Here is a 19,370-nt window from a genome sequence, read left to right as displayed (position 1 = left end):
GCATCTGCTATGTGCCTGCTGTAAGGGCCTGGTCCTAGGAGCTTCACATACATTAATCTTACAGATTCGCCCCATTCAGACACCTGAGTAAGACCTCAGGCTGAAAGAAGGGGAAACCATGACTCTAGAAAGGCTCTCTGAAGAGGACGGGACCCTACACTTTCTACTCCTCTGCCTATAATGTTGCTCCTGTCCCCAGCCCCTCACTGCTTCACTAAGACCTCTCCTGCTCACTCTTCAGATCCCACTCCACCCATGTCACCTCAGATGACCCTTTTCTTATGGCCCCTGACACTAGATCAGATTTTGTCCACTCCCCATAGAAACCTGTATTTTTTTTCATAGCACAGAGCAGACTATCATTATAAATTAAGTTATTTGATTAGTGTCTGAGTTCCAGGAGGATGGAGACTTCATGTTCTTGCTTATAGCCATTCCCAGCACCTAGTACAAAGCCTATTGGCCTCATGGAGTGATGAATAAATAGATAGATGAGAGGATGAAGGAGTAAACCTCACCCGACACTAACTTCCTGCTTGGTGTTCCAACCATCAGCAAAGTTAAGGATGTAGGAACCCATCTTTAGTAAAGAGAGAAAGGTCAGCTGCCCTCACCTCCCACGTGCACCCTGGCCGGTGGTGGTGATTTCCTCACTCAGTCGTGTCCTACTCTTTGCAACCCTATGGACTGTAGCATGCCAGCCTCCTCTGTCCATGGAATTCTCCAGGTGAGACTACTGGAGTGGGTTGCCATTTCCTTCTCCAGAAGATCTTCCCGTCCAAGGGATCAAATTTGGGTCTCCTACATTGCAGGCAGATTCTTTACTGTCTGAGCCACATCAGAGAAGCCCTGTGCCCTGGCTACTCACGTATAATAAGTGATTCTCTTACTCCATCCAGTCGTGTAGAACACTTTGTTCATGTGGACAATTCCACTAATCTATTGAAGAGGAAAGGAAACAGAACTCTAAGGTACCTCAGAGAAAATGGCCCCAGGCCCCAAATGTCTTCCTAACCATACCAAGCAAGAAATCCAAACACTCCATGATTATGAGACTTTCCCTAGCGGTGAAACCACCATATTACTTTTTTCAGAATGCTCTCACATCCCATTATCCATGTGATGGACTTGGAGATGGCAGATTGGGTAAGTTTCCATGTCCATCTTATAGGGGACAGGAGGGAAGCCAAAGTTAAGCCTGGCTAAGTTCACACAACTGAGTCATAGGATCTGGAAAGTGAAAGTGAAGTCACTCAGTCGTGTCCAACTCTTTGCAGCCCCATGGACTGTAGCCCAGCAGACTCCTCCAGCCATGGAATTTTCTAGGCAAAAATACTGGAGTGGGTTGCCATTTCCTTCTCCAGTGGATCTTCCCAACCCGGGGATCGAACCCAGGTCTCCTGCATTGTGGGCAGATCCTTTACCGTCTGAGCCACCAGGGAATAGGATCTGGACCAGCCCCTAATCCCTGCTTCTTGGCCAAGTGCTCCTTCTGAGTTTCTTAAAGAACTGTGTCACAAGTTTGTAATAGGCTCAAGTCCCAAAGAGGAACTGCTGGCTTTGCACTTTGCCACACCCAGAGACCTTCCTCACCACCCTGGTGGGCATTTCCCAAACAGGGGTATGGGTGGCTCTGAATCACATGACCCCACTGCCAACAATGCCACCTAAAGCCCTAAGATGTAGGGTGCCTGTGTGCTCAGTTGCTCAGTCATGTCTCTTTCCGACACCTTGGACCGCAGCCCCCCAGGCTCCTCTGTCCGTGAAATTCCCCAAGCAAAAACACTGGAGCAGATTGCCATTTTCTATTTCAGGGGATCTTCCTGGCCTGGGGATCGAACCCACTGACCCAGGACCTCCTGAGTCTCCTGCATTGGCAGGTGGATTCCTTACCACTGAGCCACCTGGGAAAACCCTCCCAATATATAAGATGAGTAGTGCTAACACACTAAAAGAGCAAGAGTAGCTGACATCTGAAGAATGTCTGTGGAGGACAGGCCCTATTATCTATCTCCATTTTATTTAAGATTTTTTTTTATGTGGACCATTTTTTGTTTTTATTGAATTTGTTACCATATTGTTTCTGTTTTAGGTCTTGGTTTTTTGACCTCAAGGCATGTGGGATCTTGGCTCCCCAACCAAGGATCAAAGCCCCACCCCCTGCAATGGAAGGTGAAGTCTTAACCACTGGACCTTCAGGGAAGTCTCAACTATCTTCATTTTATGCATAAAGGCTCAGGAAGGCACAACGCCAGGGAGTCTGTGTGCACAGCCTTTCGGGGAGACATGAAAATAGCACGTGCTGGGGTCACAGGAGCTGTGAGGGGCCCCCGGCCCCAGCTGATGGACCAGACTGACCTCTAACTGGTCCGCCTTGGGGAAGGTCAGCAGGCATTCGCCAACACTGTAGTTCCACATCTTCACGGTGCCGTCACGCAGGCCCGTGAGCAGGCACCCCTCTGACTCATCCAGGGACATGGCGGTCAGCTCCACTTGCTGGTCCCCCGTCACTGAGAACTCCATCAGCCTCCTGCCCGTCACGACCTCCCACACACTCACCATGCCGCTCAGACAGCCGCTCACCACCTGCGGGGGAGCACACAGCCGGGGCTCCTGGGGAGGGGAAGGCCCCCACTCCCAAGGGCAGCCGCCAGCTGGCATGACTGCTGGTAGCCCGGCCACCACTCAATGTACTGAGAAGACAGGCGCTCTGGGCCATCCTGCAGCAGGACAACCCTCTCTCGAAAACAGGCCTTCCTCTGCCCTGTGCAAACTGGCACGGTTGTTTTAGAAAGAACCACTCTGGTGAAATCCCCTTTAACTCTGAAATGGAATTTATCAGAATCTTTCCAGAGAAAATCATATCTAATCCAGAAAAGACACATACTGAAAAAGCATTAACAATGGAGGATAGGGAAAAAAAAACAGGAAATACACCGACAACCCCCTAAGCAGGGAAATATTGGGTAAAGATAGGTCACCTCACCTGAAGCAACATCATGACTGTAACGATGAAACAGTAACAGGGGATGTTACTTCAGACTAACCTTCCCATTGAGAACATCTAGAAAAGCTGGATAAGGGGGATTTTTTTTTAACTGTCTAAGGGCACTGAGGAGCCCTAAGGTATGGGGAGTGTGGTGCCAGGAGCCAGAACGAGAGGGAAACCCAAAGAGGTAAGTGCTGGCCTCCCACTGCCAAGGCCACGTTGCAGCCGACAGGGCCGCCCTACCCAGAGCCCGGGCCAGGAAATGGGTACCAGTGGGAAGGGGCAGAGGGCCCAGGAGCCCTTCCTGTCCCCACGCGTCAGAATCTACACGCCCAGTTGCTCTGCCCAATGCAGAGACCTCTGCTCAGAACCACAGCCTGGGCCTCCCTCCCCCTTCCATAACAAAGTCGAACCACTGTTTCCCTGGAAATGACCTCCAGGAGCAACACCCACTCCAGGGTCCTCAAAGAGCAGCCCACACCCCGTAGCCCATCACACACAGTGGAAAGAAGGCTGCCCATCCAGAAGTGACCTGGGGTGGCAGCCAGGGGCACACAGGCTCAGAGGAGTTTGGTGACCCAAAGGCCACTTGGTGGAGCTCCGGTCTTTCCCAGGGCGACCCCAGTGCAAGACGGCTGCTCGCCGACCTCCCGCTGCTCTGTACCACCACCCACGCTCTCAGAGTGCTGCCCCACCCCGCCCCCCCCTCCCCCCCGGTGCCTGCTGCCAGCCCTGGAGACGGGCTGCTGCCCGCTGACCTGCTTGAAAACCTTGCTGTAGAGGACAGCGCACAGGGGCGTGCTGTAGGTCGTGGTCTTCTCCTCTGCTCTCCCAGGCCCGTGTGTCTCCAGGTACCCTTTCAGGATTCCAATCTGCAGGGGCAGAGGGGCAGATGGCTGGGCAGTCAGAAGGGCCCGCTGTCAGTGACTGGCACCAGGGAGAAACTTCCAGTAAACCAAGACACCAAGACATCCTCAACTGCATGCAGGCTTGCTGATACCTCACCCCAACTCCATGCCCCCACTTACTGAGATCAGAGCTTCCAAACCCTAGAGCGCCTACAACCCCAAAGCCCAAGTCCAAGGTCCCTTTTATAACTTCTGAAAAGCACAAGGCCTCAATCTGGTGTCCCCTCATCCAGGAAGCCTTCCCTGACCACCTTAGCCTTCAGCCAGGCTCAGGATCCTTTCTCTGTGCTCCATGAAGCACCCAGCCCACATCTACATCATAATGCACAACATTTTCTATTAAAATTATCTGTTATGCTACTCCCCCATGAGTTCCTTGAGGGATGGGCCAGTGCCTAATTAATATACTCTCTGCTTTGAAATGGACTTCAAAGGTCTGTTGAATTCAACAAGCGCTGACAGCTGTCCTGACACTCGGCAGAGGGGAAGGAACCCACCAACTCCCTTCTCAGGACACCTGCCATCTGGGGGAGTCAGCCAAGGGCACAAGGACACTGTGTGTCACCTGCCAACAGAGGGAAGAAGAGCCACCACTTCCTGTCAACCACAGACGACACCCTCGTCTCCCTTTCTGGGTCGAACCTCTTCTACTGGCTGCCAAGCATCCCTGTAGCCCCCTAACCTCCATCTGGTCACAGCCCTCCCCAACCGGCACCCTGGACAGTCAGCCCCTTGTGCTTCTCCCAGGCTGTCCCGTCCTGAGGGGTTCAGGGCAGACCTCACATGGGCACCAGCTAAGTCATGGCTCACAGACAGGCTTCACGGTAGGTCCCTCCAGGTTCTCACCTTCAGAGGGACTGCTTGGGTGTGGGTGTGGGCCCTGCCATCCTGGGGTTCATGATTCGGCAGGAAAGACAGTCATGTAACCCTGACAGGACAGTCATAAGGGCTGTGATCCAGGGCAGGCAAGGGAGCTTGGAGTGAAGGCTTCTAACCTACCTGGGGGTCAAGGGGGGCTTCCAGAAGGAGAGACTGGAGGAGACAAAGGTCAAGAGAGCAGCAAGAGCAACATAGAGGGTGACCACTGGGGGCCTAGAAATGGTCCTCCAGGAAATCACAGGGGACAGCGCTTTGAGGGCCAGGCCACGGAGCCCAGTGGCTTTGTCCTCATGACATAAAGCAGTCTCGGTCTGGACAGGATGTGACCACCCCTCGGTGTCCCGTGGGTCAGAGACCATGGCCGTGGCCCCTCCCCTCCTTGTGCAGCCACGGCCTGCCTCCCTCCCGCACATCACTCACTGAATAGGTGCTGCAGATGAGTGAGTTGTCCTCTTTGTGGAAGTAGATGCTGGTGATGGGGCAATGTCCCAGGGCAAAATGCTTCCCGCAGAAGGACTGAAGGCATTGGTAGTCTTGCAAGTCCCACACGCGAATATTCTGGGGGTGGGAAATCGGCAGGGAGGTCAAGAGTGGGTCCTCAGGGATGTGGCTGGCCTGAGGCCTGGGGGTGCTCCTGGGGGCACAGCCACCGCGCTAAGTCACTGCCACAGACCACAAGCCTATGACAGCGATACTGTGCATGTGTGCTTAGTCGCTCAGTCATGTCTGACTCTCTGCGACCCCATGGACTGTAGCCTGCCAGGCTCCTCCGTCCATTGGGTTTCCCAGGCAAGAATACTGGAGTGGATTGCCATGTCTTCCTCTATGGGATCTTCCCTATCTAGGGATCGAACCCGCATCCCTTATATCTCCTGCATTGGCAGGCGCGTTCTTTACCACTAGCTCCACCTGGGAAGCCCAGAGACATCATTCAGTTCAGATTCAGTTCAGTCGCTCAGTTCAGTTGCTCAATCATGTCCAACTCTTTGCAAACCCATGAACTGCAGCACGCCAGGCTTCCCTGTCCACCACCAACTCCTGAGGTTTACTCAAACTCATGTCCATTGAGTCAGTGATGCCATCCAACCATCTCATCCTCTGTCATCCCCTTCTCCTCCTGCCTTCAATCATTCCCAGCATCAGGGTCTCTTCAAACAAGTCAGTTCTTTGCATCAGGTGGCCAAAGTATTGGAGTTTCAGCTTCAGCATCAGTTCTTGCTTATGGTCAAATGAGGAAGCTGAGCCATACACACTACTCCCAGTCTCCTCCTCCCAAGGTGTCTATCCTGCTTGAGCACCTGCTGCTCATCAGCTGAGGATGGAGCCCTCACCAGGCCGCCCATGCCCCACCCCCAAACACTCAGCTCCCACCCCGGCCTCCCTCCAGTAAAGCCAGGCGGGGCACAGACAGAACTGCCAACATAGGTGCCCCAAAAGCCAGCCTGTCCCCCTGGGTTCCTCCCAGGTTGAGGAAGTGTCCCCAGAGGGGCCCGTGGAAGTCCCTGCAGGACACTCCTCACCTGGGGGCATCGGCAGCAAGCTGGACAGGGCTGGGGCTTGAACCCACAGACCCCATCCACACCCTGGCTCTGCTCATCACTGACCGTGAGCGTCTGTTTCTGTCTCCCCACCCCTCCAGCCTCAAAGTCTTCATCAGAGGTGACGATGCCCAGCTCACAGCACTGCCAGCAGCATTCCAGACAATAACAAGTGTGGGGTGTGCTGGGGAGCATGTCCTGGTGACCCAAGGGCCCTGCCTGCTCCTGATCTACCGAGTCCCAGAAGACACAACCTTGTCCCCTGCAGGAAGACACCTGCGACTGTTGATGTGCAATCCCCAGTAGGTGGGGAGAGACCCTGAACCCATAGTTCAGAGGAGCAGAGTAACGGACCTGAGCAGAGGAGCTCAGGCATTTGAAAAAGGTCCAGTCTGGCCCTGACAGCCAGGGCAGCCGAGAGAGGCCACTGGGAGAGCTGAGGGCAGCAAGTCTGGGTCTGGGGGAGGGGAAAGGCTCACCTGTGTTGTACACCTACTATGTGCCAGTCAGGTCACTGCTCCTTTAGCACCTGACCTCCTCTAAACCCCTCAGCAGTCCTTCTCTGGATGAGGAGGCTGAGACCCAGTTAAGCGAAGGGCCCCGCCCAGGGCCCCAAATTAAGTAGCCAGTCTGGGCTACATGGAAACAGCTCTGGTGAGCAGCTCATAGCTGGGCTCAGGCTTCTATTGTGGTGGGGGGTGAGGTGGTCAGAGACCCATGATGCCACCTGGGGTACCCTCCTCTAGGCCTTCGGCCAGGGGTGGGACCATGGGCAGGGAGGTCCCACCACTCCCTGAGCCTCAGGCTCCTGGCAACTGGCAGCCCCCTGGCTGACTGAGCTAGCTCACTATCCATGGGCCAGCATCTTTGGGAAACAGGAACTATGGGCAGAGGGGCATCAGGGCTGGGCTTCCCGAGGGTGACACCTTGTCCTTGGAGACGCTGAGAAGGATGCTGTTGTCCTTGTTGTTCACAACGATGTGTGTCACCGAAGTCTGATGCCCCTTCATCATCCACACAGGCTTTCTTGAGAAGAAGGGGTTCCACAGGCGGATGAGGGGGTCATAGCCGCCAGTCACTGGAGTTGAAAATCGGGTATCAGCCACAAGGGCTTGTGCTGGGACTTTGTCCTGGGCAGGCCTTAGACTCCATCCAGTCTTGGCAGACAATAGCTGTTGTCACGACGCATCCGTGCCCCCCCCGCCCCATCCCCTCCACCACCAAGCCAAGCAAGCCCGTGTCACCACTCCACCCCAGGTGCCCACGGGCAGGCACCGGAGCGGCCAGAGGCCAGGTGCCACGAGCCCTCCCCCTCAGCTCTGATGGGTCCTACACCCTCAGCAGTCCTCAGCCTAGTTCTGCCAGACCAGCACCTTCCACGTGATACAAAGGTTACTTACCCAGGACGTTCTTTCCTGGGCAGTAATCGAAGCAAAGAATCCCTTTTCTCAAATTCAGCACTGAAACCCTACAACAGCAAAGGAGGCACGCTGGGACCAGTGGCCTTGGGAGAGCTTCTGAGCCTTGGGTGGGAGGAGCTGGAGGCAGGGCCATGGCGGGTGGGGGTTATAGGGACAAGTCATTACCTCTCCATCCAAGGAGAGGAGCAGCCCCTGGGACCCTGCCCTGGGCTCACCCTGCAGCCCCCAGCTCATCGGGAACCAGCAGCGCCTGGAAGAGACGCCCACCCCCACCTGCATATGAAGGTGAGAGCAGCCCCCAGAGCAGGAGACTTCACTCCATCAGTACCTTCACTCTCCTGGGATGAGGGTCCTCCCACCCAGGACGTAAACCCAAAGGCAGGGGAGGGGAGGGCCCCCAAAGGCTCGGGGGAGAGAATAAATTTCCTGCTGCCTGCTGGTCCCTGTGTGGGGTACCGTCTTGTGAGTCACTGGGACCCTCACACAACCCTGAAGACTGTCAGCAGCCACGATGAGGACATGGAAAGGAGGAGCTTGGCCAAGGAGGGGGGTGGGGGTGGGGGCAGGGTGTCAGGACTCAGACCCAGCGTGGGCGTGACAGGAAGAGGCAGGAGGGTCAGAACCGGAGCCCCAGGAATGGAAGAGGTGCGGTAGGGCTGGAGGGTAGGGGGGTTCAGGGGGTGCTCAGGAGGGCAGGTTGGCCCAGGCAGGGGTTCCGGGAAGGTCAGGGAGAAAGTCAAGCCCAACGGCCTCACAGGCCCCAGAGCCCTAGAAGCTCTGTGCCTTTGCGTGTGCTGTTCCCTCATGTCCACACATCCTACCCCACCAACTCTTTCCACTCAAACTCTCCCTTCAAAACTCAACTCCAGGCCTTCACTGGTGGCACAGTGGGTAAGAATCCTCCTGACAACGCAGGGGGTACAGGTCGATGCCCAGTCCAGGAAGATTCCACACGCTGTGGAATGACTAAGCCCACGCACCACAACTACTGAGCCCATGTGCTGAAACTACTGAAGCCCGTATACTAGAGTCTGTAGTACAGAACAAGAGAAGCAACAAGAGAAGCCCCCGCAACGAGATGCTCCCGCACCGCAATGAAGAGTAGCCCCCACTCACAGCAACTAGAGAAAGCCCGCACACAGCAACGAAGACCCAGCACAGCCATAAGTAAATAAACTCAACTCCAGCATGTTCTCAACCAAACTGGGCCCTGAACTGCTCCTCTGCCACTACCCAGGGGCCTAAAGCTGCTTATCACAGTAGAGGCTCCCTCTCCTGAATTCCCATTATTCAGCCGAGCCCCAAATCCTCTTTGCCCACATCCCACCAGGGCCCAGGCCCCCTTCACTTCTGTATCAGCCTCCTTGGGTGGGGGCTCTTAACCTCCTGCCTTTCTCCCACTTCCCTGTGCTCCCCACTCCACAGCCAGAAGGATTCCTCTAAAACTCAAAAGTTCAAGAAAAGGATATGAAACACCTGTGCTGTCAAACCACATATGTCTCCCTCCATACATATATGTGCAAAGAAATATTCTGGAAGAACTGTCACAAAATGTTACTAGAAATTATTTCAGGCTGATTCACCCATTTATTCAACCAAGGTTTCCCAGTTCCTGTGCCCTTCCAGGATGAGCAGACAGGATGCTCCTGCCTTCACTGGAGCCTCCCTCCTAGAGGAAAACCGCCTGAGTAAAGAATAGAGAGACAAGGAAGTGGGCATATACACATCATGGCAAGTCCTGCAGGAAAATAAACAGACAGCTGGAGGAGACCAGGTCTGCAGGAGACTGCTGTGTGGAAAAGAGACTGAAAGGTCAGGGTGGGACTCAGGGAAGAAGTCCACAAGGCCACTCCAGAGGCAGAATTTGAGTTGACAGTGCCGGCCCCACCTGCAGAGGCCATGCCCCAAGAGGGCATCACCTAACTCACTGAAAAAGACCCTGATGCTGGGAAAGGTTAAAGGCAGGAGGAGAAGAGGATGACAGAGAAAGAGATGATTGGAAGGCATCACGGACTCAATGGACATGAGTTTGAGGAAGTTCTGGGAGTTGGTGATGGGCAGGGAAGCCTGGCGTGCTGCAGTCCATGGGCTCGCAGCATTGGACTCGACTGAGAGACTGAACAAGAGCAGTCAATGGTGCCACCTGCTGGCCAGGGTGTGTACTGCACTCACACATGAAATGGGGTTTGTGCACATGTGTATATATTCTGCAATCCACCCCTAATATATATCTCGATTTCCACTCCTGGCAGACTCCAGGCCACTATCATGTGTACCCTGAATTAATACAGTGGTGTCCTTATTGGTGTCCTTATTTCCCCTCCTGCCCATATACGGCTTCCCTCTTAGCTCAGTCAGTAAAGAATCTGCCTGCAATGCAGGAGACACGGGTTCGATTCCTGGGTCAGGAAGATCCCCTGAGAAGGAAATGGCAACCCACTCCAGTATTCTTGCCTAGAGAATCCCATGAGCAGAGGAGCCTGGCGGGCTACAGTCTATGGGTTCACAAGAGTTGGACACGACTTAGCGACTAATACCACCACGACCACCACTTGCAACAGAGCAGCCAGAAAGATGCTCCGCATGTCAGACCACACCATTCCTCTGCTCAGAACCGTCCTAGAACCTTGCCCATCTAATTCCAAATCATAATAAAAAGATGTTTTCGAGACACTTGGGTAAAGATTAACTTGGACTAGTACTAGGAATATTAAAGTTTTAGTTGCTCAGTTGTGTCCAACTCTTTGCAACCCCATGGACTGTAGCCCACCAGGCTCCTCTGTCTATGAGATTTTCCAGGCAAGAATACTGGAGTGGGTAGCCATTCTCTTCTTAAGGGGATTTTCTCAACCTAGGGATTAAATTTAGAAAGCATTATACTATTTCTCTACTTCTATGTGTTTAAAATCTTTCATAAAAGGAAAAATGTTTAGAAAAACAAAAAAACAGGCAGAGAGGAGCAATGCAAAGGCCTGGGGGCAGGAACATGCTTGAACAACGAGGGGGCCAGTGTGGCTGGAGTGGAAAGGCAGCAGGGCCAGCCACCCAGGCCCTCGTGGCCACAACGCAGTAATCCCCGTGACAGCCTCCTGCCACTGAGACCCAATAAAACAGGAAGCTGAATGAGAGACAGATCACCAAGATGAGGTAATACTCCCACCAAATCAGAGGAACCAAACCGACAAACCAGCTCCAAGCAAAATGCCACCACACCACTCCCCTCAAAGCACAAAAAGCAAGATGGAAGCCTCCCCAACACCTCAGGGATATGCTCCCCTCCTCCAGCCTAGAGTTAGTTCCAGGACTCGAGGATTGGATAAAGGAATGGGGAGGCGGTCCCACAAGATTCCAGATTCATTTATGTTTGAATCCTTTTTACATATATACATATTCCTGTGTGACTAACAGTTGATTTTATTTTCTTGGCCGCACATTGCAGTTTGTGGGATATTAGCTGCCCAGTTATGGATGAAACCTGGGCCTTAGTAGTGAAATCATGGAACCCTAACCACTGGACCACCAGGTAATTCCTAACAGTTGATTTTCAAAAAATAAAAAAAGACAGCAGAAGAAAATATTCCCTCTTGGGTAAAGCAATAAAAAATGAAGGAAATATATTAGAACCATCTCCAAAGAATTAGTGTGGCCAACTACTGAACACAGGCCACATATGGTGCTCACTCACGTAAGCCTTGAGGTAAGTGAAGGGCTGTTATCGTCCCCTTTGACAACAGGAGGAAACTGAGCTTCACAGAAGTGAAGCAACTCACACTCATCCCTTCACTCAGAAAACATTTTTCTGACTGTCTCATACTATGTGCCAGCCTTTGTGCTGAATTTTGTGTATAGATTGGTGGGTAAAAGAGACCTTATATTTTTGCTGCTGGTGGCAACGCCAGAATGGTTAAAACCAGACTCCATAAAAGTTCTCATCACAGGAAAGGAAAAAAGAAATGTGGAACTGTGTGTGGTGATAGATGTTAACTAGACTGTGATCATTTCACAATATACGTGTTTAGTCACTCAGTCACGTGTGACTCTTTGGGACCCCATGGATTGTAGCCCGCCAGGCTCCTCTGTCCATGGGATTCTCCAGGCAAGAATACTGGAGTGAGTTGCCATGCCCTCCTCCAGGGGATCTTCCCAACGCAGGAATCAAACCCAGGTCTCCCACACTGCAGGTGAATTCTTTACTGACTGAGCCACCGGGGAGGCCCTCACAAATTATACATAAGTATCAAATCATTCTATGGCACACCTGAAACTTAATATAATATTATATGTCAATTTTCAAAACTGACAATCTCAATTTAAAAAACAAAAAAACAGACTCCAGAGCCCACATTCCAACCACTACAGCCCACTGTTGGCTCTCAGGACACAAGTGATTCTTCATACCCAGGCTGACCCGCAGGTCTCTGTACTGCCCACAGGAGAGTCCACTGTCCTGGAGGCAGGCCACCTCTCAGCAGGGACGGCCACGTGTGGCTAAAGTGAAACCGGCATCCCAGAGTCAGTGTCACCACCCACCCCCTCCCAGACCCACCACCTCTGCCTGGAAGTGGGTGCCCCTTACTTGAGGCTCTCTGGGACTTTGGATGGCAGCACTGTCAGCACCAGAGAGGACTTGTCAATGGCTGAACAGGAAGCCACCAGGTTCAGCTGGGGGATGAACTTGACCTGTTGACACCAGTTGAGGTGGAGAGCCTGGAAAGAGAGCGGTGGTAGTGGGAGACCCAACCCAAGCACAGTCGTCCAGACCCAGCCCCACCTCGTACAGGCTCAGCTCCCAGAAAGTGGCAGGTATCGGGGGCTGGAGGGCTAGGAGATCCCGAGTCTAGTGCCTTCAACAAAGTGCTCCGGCCCCGCAGTTCTAGCCCAGGTCGTGGCCAGGACAGTATGGCCACCAGTTGTCCATGGAACAGGTGAGAAGCATTGAAATCTCCTGTCACGTGAACTCTTGTTTATAGATTAGAGGACAGGCTAGGTCAAGTGCATACTAATACCATTCTCTGTGGCCCCATCCCAAGGTGGAAGGAAGGATGGACCAAGTCTGCCTAGTCCACAGCCCCTGTCATCCACCCTCATCCCTAGTCGACAGTGCTTCCCGGCTCCCCCACGCCCCCCTCGTGTTTGTCAGGACGAGGTATGCAGAACACGAGGATGTTATCTGGTGCCACTTGGGTGGAAAAAAGGCTGCAACCCACAGGCCAAGGGCATGGCCTGGCTGGATGCACTCTGAGGTCTGGCCCCATGCTTGGCCTTCCAGTTGGGAGATTTTCCTCTCCAGGACAAGAATGAACAAGGTGACTGGAGGGGTCGTCGGGCACAGCCGGGTTTCACGCGTGCTATTTCACCAAGTGCCTGTCACAGTGAAGGTTGGAGGATGATTTGATTACCAATGGCTGACGAAGCGATCAATCATGCCTATGTAACGAAGCACCATGGAAACCCAAAAGGACAGGATTCAGAAAGCTTCTGGGCTGGAGAAAATGTACAGGGAGAGTGGGGACCCAGACAGGGGTGGAAGCTCCCCACCCCTTCTGCCGTGCCTTCTGCATCTCTGCCACCTGGCTGTTCCTAAATTACATTTTTCATTAAAAAAACCAAAACGGTGATCTAGTAAAGTAAAACGTTTCTCCAAGTTCTGCGAGCTTCTCTGGCAAATTAACCGAACCCAAGGAGGCGGGTCATGGAAACCTCATTTATGCTGGTGGGTCAGAAGCACAGGTGACAACCTGAACTTGCACTTGGCATCGGAAGTGAAGGGCAGTCTCATCCCGCAGGGTCTGACACTATATTTGGGTAGACAGTGTTAGGATTGAGTTGAATTGTAGGAAAGCCAGCTCGTGTCACAGAACAGCTCAGAGGTATGGGAGAAAAATAATCATTGTAACAGGTGCCATAATCCTATATGCCAGGGGGTACCCAACCTCCAGGATCTAATTCCTGATGATCTGAGGTGGAGATGTAACAATAATAGAAATAAAGTGCACAATAAATGTAATGCGCTTGAATCACCCTGAAACCATCCCCCACCCCAATCCATGGAAAAACTGTCTTCCAACCATTCCCTCATGCCAGGTTGGGGACCACTGCTATCAGCGCTGCAGTGAGGGGATGAAGGCAGAGGCGGATGGTGAGCAGGGCTGTGCTAGGCTGGTTGGGTAGGACCTGAAGGAAGTAGAGGGGTGCATACAGTAAGTGGGGGGAGAACATGGTAGCCTGAAGGAATGGCACGTGTCAAGGCCCTGCAGTGGGAAAGGCTTCGTACTCAGAGAACAGCAAAGTTTGCTGGCACTTCTGTGGCAGAGGGAGGAGAAGCGGGGTAGAGAGCAAGACCAGAAACAAGCCAGGGGCCAGAGCCCTTCCTGTCCTGGTCGTGGGTGCACTTGAGACTTTGTTCAAACAGGACAGCTACTGGGATTTTGAGCAAAGGAGTGACCTGACTATATTTCTAACTCATCTTTCTTGAAGTTGCTGAATGCAGAAAGCACCATGTGGAGCAAGGAATTGGGCAACGGTGAGAAGCCACCCAGGAGGGCCGTGTCTGAGCAAGGAAGGAGGTGAGAGAGACCAGCCTTGCCTGGGGATTCTGCAGAAAGAGCCAGGCGGGATCCAGCAGGTGCCTCCACCCCTTCCTTCCCCGGGGACCAGTGCCCAATGCCACAGACCCAAGGGCAGATCCACCTGCTGTGTTTATTTCTGAGTGGTACATGTGTACAGCTAGTTACCATGGAAACAGCAAAGGAAAGAGCCCCCCTTACCTTCAGCCGGTAACTTCTATACATAGGGGACTTCTCACTTAGAAGCCTCCGGGTAGAAACACTGGTCCAGTTATCTGATGGTGAGAAAATCAAGGCCCAGGTCACCAGGTCTTCCCATTTGCAGGACAAACAAGACCTCAAAAGCAAGACCCCTTGAGCTGGTTTGCAACTCCCATGCATCTCAAAAGGCATTCCCATACAAAGGCTCGCTCAAGCCTCCCTGTGTCCTGGCAAGTTCAGTGCAGACACTGAACTCAGCACCCAGAAAACAGACCCGAGCCGATAAACACCGCTGCCCAGAATCCCCATGTCAGCCCCTGGCAGAGCTGGAGCCACATTTTAGAGACTGAACTCTCCCGTTGAGTCTCCATTAGAGAGCTCGGACTCTGCAGGGGCAGAGAATGAACTGAGATCCTGGGCTCTTATTCATTCTGAAAACAGTCATTTGGGAGTTTGTCATTCTGCTTCAAACTACATGCCCCATCTTGTCTGGCAAACACAAGTTCCAAGAAGAAGTTGCATGCATGCGTCGTAAAGCAAGCATGTCTGGAGCATGTGTGGTGAGCACAGCTCTGCCCCTCCACTTTCTCTCCTTCTACCTTCTAGCGAATCCATGAACTGAATGTGTTCATCCCCATTCGAGTAAGGGGACCAAGGCGCAGAGAGGTTAAGCAACGGGGTCCAGGTCACACAGAGCTGGTCTGTCCAGCCCCTCCCAAGTCAGCACTGCTGGATGCCCCTTCCTGCTTGTCCCAGCCTCCAGGCAGCATGTGGCGTGGAAAGACTCCCGTCCAACACTCCAGTCTCATCTGCCTCCCTTCCAATTTCCTGTCCACCACTCAGCTCAAAGACCTCCACAGCTTCCTGTGCCAATCTGCAGGGTGGCATAGAGTGACCAGGGTGGGCTGGCTCAGGGCAGGGGTAGAGGCTGATGAGGCAGGTACATGGGGTGCCAGACCCCTTCTGCGTCCAGGACAGGACCCGTCTTCCACCTGGCCGGTGGTGGATGCTGCCCAACAAGCTAGACAGGTGTCACCAAGGCCTGAGAGCCCCTGGAGAGAGTCCTGCTCAGAAACTCCGACTGGAAGCCCAAGCGGCCGCTCTGGAGTCCTGGATGGACGGGAGTCAGTGCTCCTGGGAGCTGGGGCCCCTAGTGGCCTCTGCCTCCCCTAGATGGATGTGGAGTGGCCTGGAGAACTGACACTGTGGGTCAAAGCCTCAATCCTGGCCAGGGTCCAGTCCAGACAAGCCCTGGACAGCCGCAGGCTCCGAGGCCGTGGGATCCCTTGCCACTTGGCAGAGCATCCCCAAACAGCACCCTCCAGCATTGAGTCAGCTTGAGATACAGCCCAGCAAGAGGTTCAACTGCCAGCTCTGGGGCAGACTGCCTGCCTGGGATCTCGGTCATCACTGTGGGGCCTGTGCAAGCCTTCACCCCCTTTAGCCTCCCCTGCTCTTCCCTTAACAGACGGTGAAACATCAGCCCCTCCTGGCTCAGGTGAACTGCAGGAGGTGCTCAGCCCCCGAGGGCTCGGTGAAGGTCACGTGCTGGTTCATGCTGGGGAGCTGGGCTTTCCTCCAGGCCCCGCAGAGCCCACCTTCAGGGCAGCCTCTCCGCTCTACCCCACTGCCCACAAACAGGCAGCTCCCAGCCACGGGGAGCAGAACTCTGCTCACACGATGGAGGAAGCATGCCCTTGTCCCAAGGCCCAGAGGGGTCACACAGCTGCCACAGGTTTTCTCTCCCTGGGATGAGGAGGGTTCTGAAGACTCCCTGCTTCAGCCCCCAAACCAGCCCTCACAGGCACAATTTCCCACCTTCAGAGAGACTGCCCGTCTCCTCAGCCCTGTCCCTACCCCGCTGTCCCCCATACCCTACCCCCATAGGTGGTTCTGAGCTGAGCACACGGGTGTACCACCTCCCCAGGGATGGGACGGGGAGGAGCTCCCAGGACAGGACCATCTCCTCCGACTCCCCACGTCTCCCTACCCCATTTGGAGGTCCTGGGGAGGACTCGGGGGTTGAAGAGCCCAGTGGTCACATCGTCAGAGGTGAAGATGATGACATTACCTTTGGTGTCCCCATAGCAGAACACAGCCCTGTGATAGTCCGACCTGGGAACAGGGAGACAGAGGAGACCGCGGAGCAGCTAAGCACATCCGGCATCGCTGCCCACCCCTCCCTGGCTTCCGAGGCCCTCCTCCACCTCAGGAGGGAGGGCAGAGCCCACACAGCTTTCCAGCCTGGGCCCCAACAGCCAACAAACATGGGCCCAGCCACCCAGATCCAGACCATCAGGGAACCAGGTCCAAGAGAAATCAGCACATTTTTAAAAAAGCAAAATAAATGGCTCCCTGGTCCTTCGGCTACTCTTTGCCAGGTCACCCTACCGATGGACCATGACGTGCTCAGAGCCCTCAGGCCACAGCAGGACAGACCAGCTTTGACGGCTGACCCGGCGCGGGAGGGAAAGGAAGAGGAGCTGACGACAACTCTGCGGTCTGAGTGACCCCGAAGAGGGGCCTGAAAGAGGAGCGGCTTGGGGGAAAGAGGACAGAGGCGCAGAGGGTGGGGTCACTCCAGAGCCGCTTCCAGAGAGGTTTTCTGGAGACCCCAGACCCACAGAGTGATGTGGCTGCTGCCAAGACCCTGCAGCGCTCTCCCAGGATTCTCACCAGTAGTTCATGGTCAGGACGCAGCTGTCCAGATCGGTGAAGGTGAAGACCCGGGCACATTTGTGGCTACTGATATCAAAGAACTCTGGAGAAGAGACAGAGGAGGAGGCCCGCATGGGAACCCAGACCCGTGTCCCAGGCCGGGGGTTGGGGGGGGACAGTCATCTCTGGTGATGGTGAGCAGCCTCATTAATCACCACTCAGCAGTCCTCCCAGGGGACTCCAGTCCAGCTCATGGTTGGCTGAGCGACAGATCTCTCCAAGTGCAAATGCATGACTCCCAGTGGCTGGGCGCAGGCCTGGGGAGCAGCGGGGACTCACCTATCTTCTGGTCCGTGGACGCAATGGCCACCAGGTTCATGTTGTGCAGACACACCATGTCAATGACCCACATCTGCTGGCTGTGGAACGGATGGATCTGGTAAAGCTGCCAGAGGGGGACAGAGGAGACCTGGTCTGGGGCGGCTCACCGGAAGAGCACAGGGTCCCCACAAACCCTCTCCTGTCCCCTGAGGCCCCAGAGCCGGGCACAGACCTGGTGAGGAGCCCAGCCTTACCACCAACTACAATGATGGGGCCTTGGATAAGCTTCCAATTTAAAAACCAATTTCCATGTCTGTGAAATGCTTTCTCCTTGGAAGAAAAGCTATGACAAACCTAGGCAGTGTATTAAAAAGCAGAGACATCACTGCGCCAACAAAGGTCCTTCTACTCAAAGCTATGGTTTTTCCAGTAGCCATGTATGGATGTGAGAGTTAGACCATAAAGAAGGCTGAGTGCCAAAGAATTGATGCTTTTGAACTGTGGTGTTGGAGAAGACTCTTGAGAATCCCTTGGACAGCAAGGAGATCAAACCAGTCTATCCTAAAAGAAATTAACCCTGAATATCTACTGGTAGGACTGAGGCTGAAGCTAAAGCTCCAATACTTTGGCCACCTGATGTGAAGAGCCAACTTGTTGGAAAAGACCCTGATGCTGGGAAAGACTGAAGGCAGGAGGAGAAGGGGACGACAGAGGACGAGATGGTTGGATGGCATCACCGACTCAGTGAACATGAGTCTGAACAAACTCAGGGAGATAGTGAAGGATAGAGAAGCCTGGCATGCTGCAGTCCACAGGGTCACAAAGAGTCGGACACAACTGAGCAACTGAACAACAAAAATTGGGCTTACAGAACACTTAGCCTCACAACCCCTTTCTAGAGCAGTTTGACAAGCTCATCAAAGTTTTAAATGTGCAGTTTGTGATCCTGGGATCCATTTCCAAGAGGCATCTACTGATGTGTTTGCAGGTATTCACAGGGAAGCGTAAGCAGGAACGGGCACGGCTGCCCAGCTATGATAGCAACAGGGCAGACGTTGCCTGGAAAGGATGCCCTACATAAACCCACACACCAACTGCTGCCCAGACATTAGGAACGAGGGAGCTGTGTACATGCAAGGCAGAAAAGTTACCAAGATCTGTTATTAAGTGAAAAAGTGAGGTGAAAAGCAGCATTCTAATGTGCTACCGTTTGTGAATTTAAATAGAAAGGAGGGGTGTGTGTACAGGCTGGTTGCTGCAGTTGCCTCCAGTGAACAGAATTAGGGATGGAGAGAGACAGAGAAACTGACTTTTCCACAGCTGCCCCTCAATGCCTGAATCTTTCTTCTCCGATTTTTACTGAGATATAATTGATACCTAACATTGGTATTCATTCTGTTTGTTTTGCCTGAATCTTGTTTACCATCTGCCAGTGTCACCTGGCTTATTAACGAGAAACCGTCCTGCCAGGTTGTGAGGAATGAATGGAACCATGACAGACGAAGCATCTGAGTGCTGCCTGGCATTGGGGGGAGCTGGGCCAGGCAGGGGTGCCTCCCGCCCTGGTGCCAGCCTCACACAACTCTTACACAGACAGAACCTGAGCTGGCATTCCTGGCAGGGGACACCCCATGCAAAGATGGGTCAGCAGAAATGAACTGCGCTAGGGAAGAGGAGGAATCTGCATTTTACTCCCTGAATAATGCCACGCAGGCTCTGAACTGTCCCATCAGAACCCAGAGCAGCAAGAGCAGGGGCCTGCACTGACAGCAGGGACGGTGAGGACAAAGGACCAGGGCCCCAGAAGCCCCTCTCTGGCACTAGGCTAGGGTCTCACCCACACGCAATGGAGGTGATGGTAATGTCCATCACCCCCCCCCCACTACACA

At 53.7% G+C, this 19,370-nt stretch overlaps 1 protein-coding gene across 1 annotated transcript in view; it reads right to left on the bottom strand.

The window, feature by feature from the left end:
• Window positions 1-19,370, bottom strand: part of EFCAB8 (EF-hand calcium binding domain 8) — a 50,426-nt gene that overhangs the window by 15,892 nt on the left and 15,164 nt on the right. Inside the window, exons 7-17 of the mRNA XM_065921829.1 lie at window positions 17,500-17,605; window positions 17,179-17,263; window positions 16,493-16,617; window positions 14,503-14,576; window positions 12,312-12,442; window positions 7,715-7,782; window positions 7,241-7,392; window positions 5,197-5,334; window positions 3,748-3,861; window positions 2,359-2,586; window positions 869-939 (exon numbers count right to left, since the gene is read on the bottom strand). Of these exons, the coding sequence (XP_065777901.1) occupies window positions 869-939; window positions 2,359-2,586; window positions 3,748-3,861; window positions 5,197-5,334; window positions 7,241-7,392; window positions 7,715-7,782; window positions 12,312-12,442; window positions 14,503-14,576; window positions 16,493-16,617; window positions 17,179-17,263; window positions 17,500-17,605 (1,292 nt within the window). The remainder of the gene's footprint in view (window positions 1-868; window positions 940-2,358; window positions 2,587-3,747; window positions 3,862-5,196; window positions 5,335-7,240; window positions 7,393-7,714; window positions 7,783-12,311; window positions 12,443-14,502; window positions 14,577-16,492; window positions 16,618-17,178; window positions 17,264-17,499; window positions 17,606-19,370) is intronic.

Source organism: Muntiacus reevesi, chromosome 2 (assembly GCF_963930625.1).
Source record: "Muntiacus reevesi chromosome 2, mMunRee1.1, whole genome shotgun sequence".
Lineage (NCBI taxonomy): Eukaryota > Metazoa > Chordata > Mammalia > Artiodactyla > Cervidae > Muntiacus > Muntiacus reevesi.
This window is presented reverse-complemented; position numbering and strand designations above follow the sequence as displayed.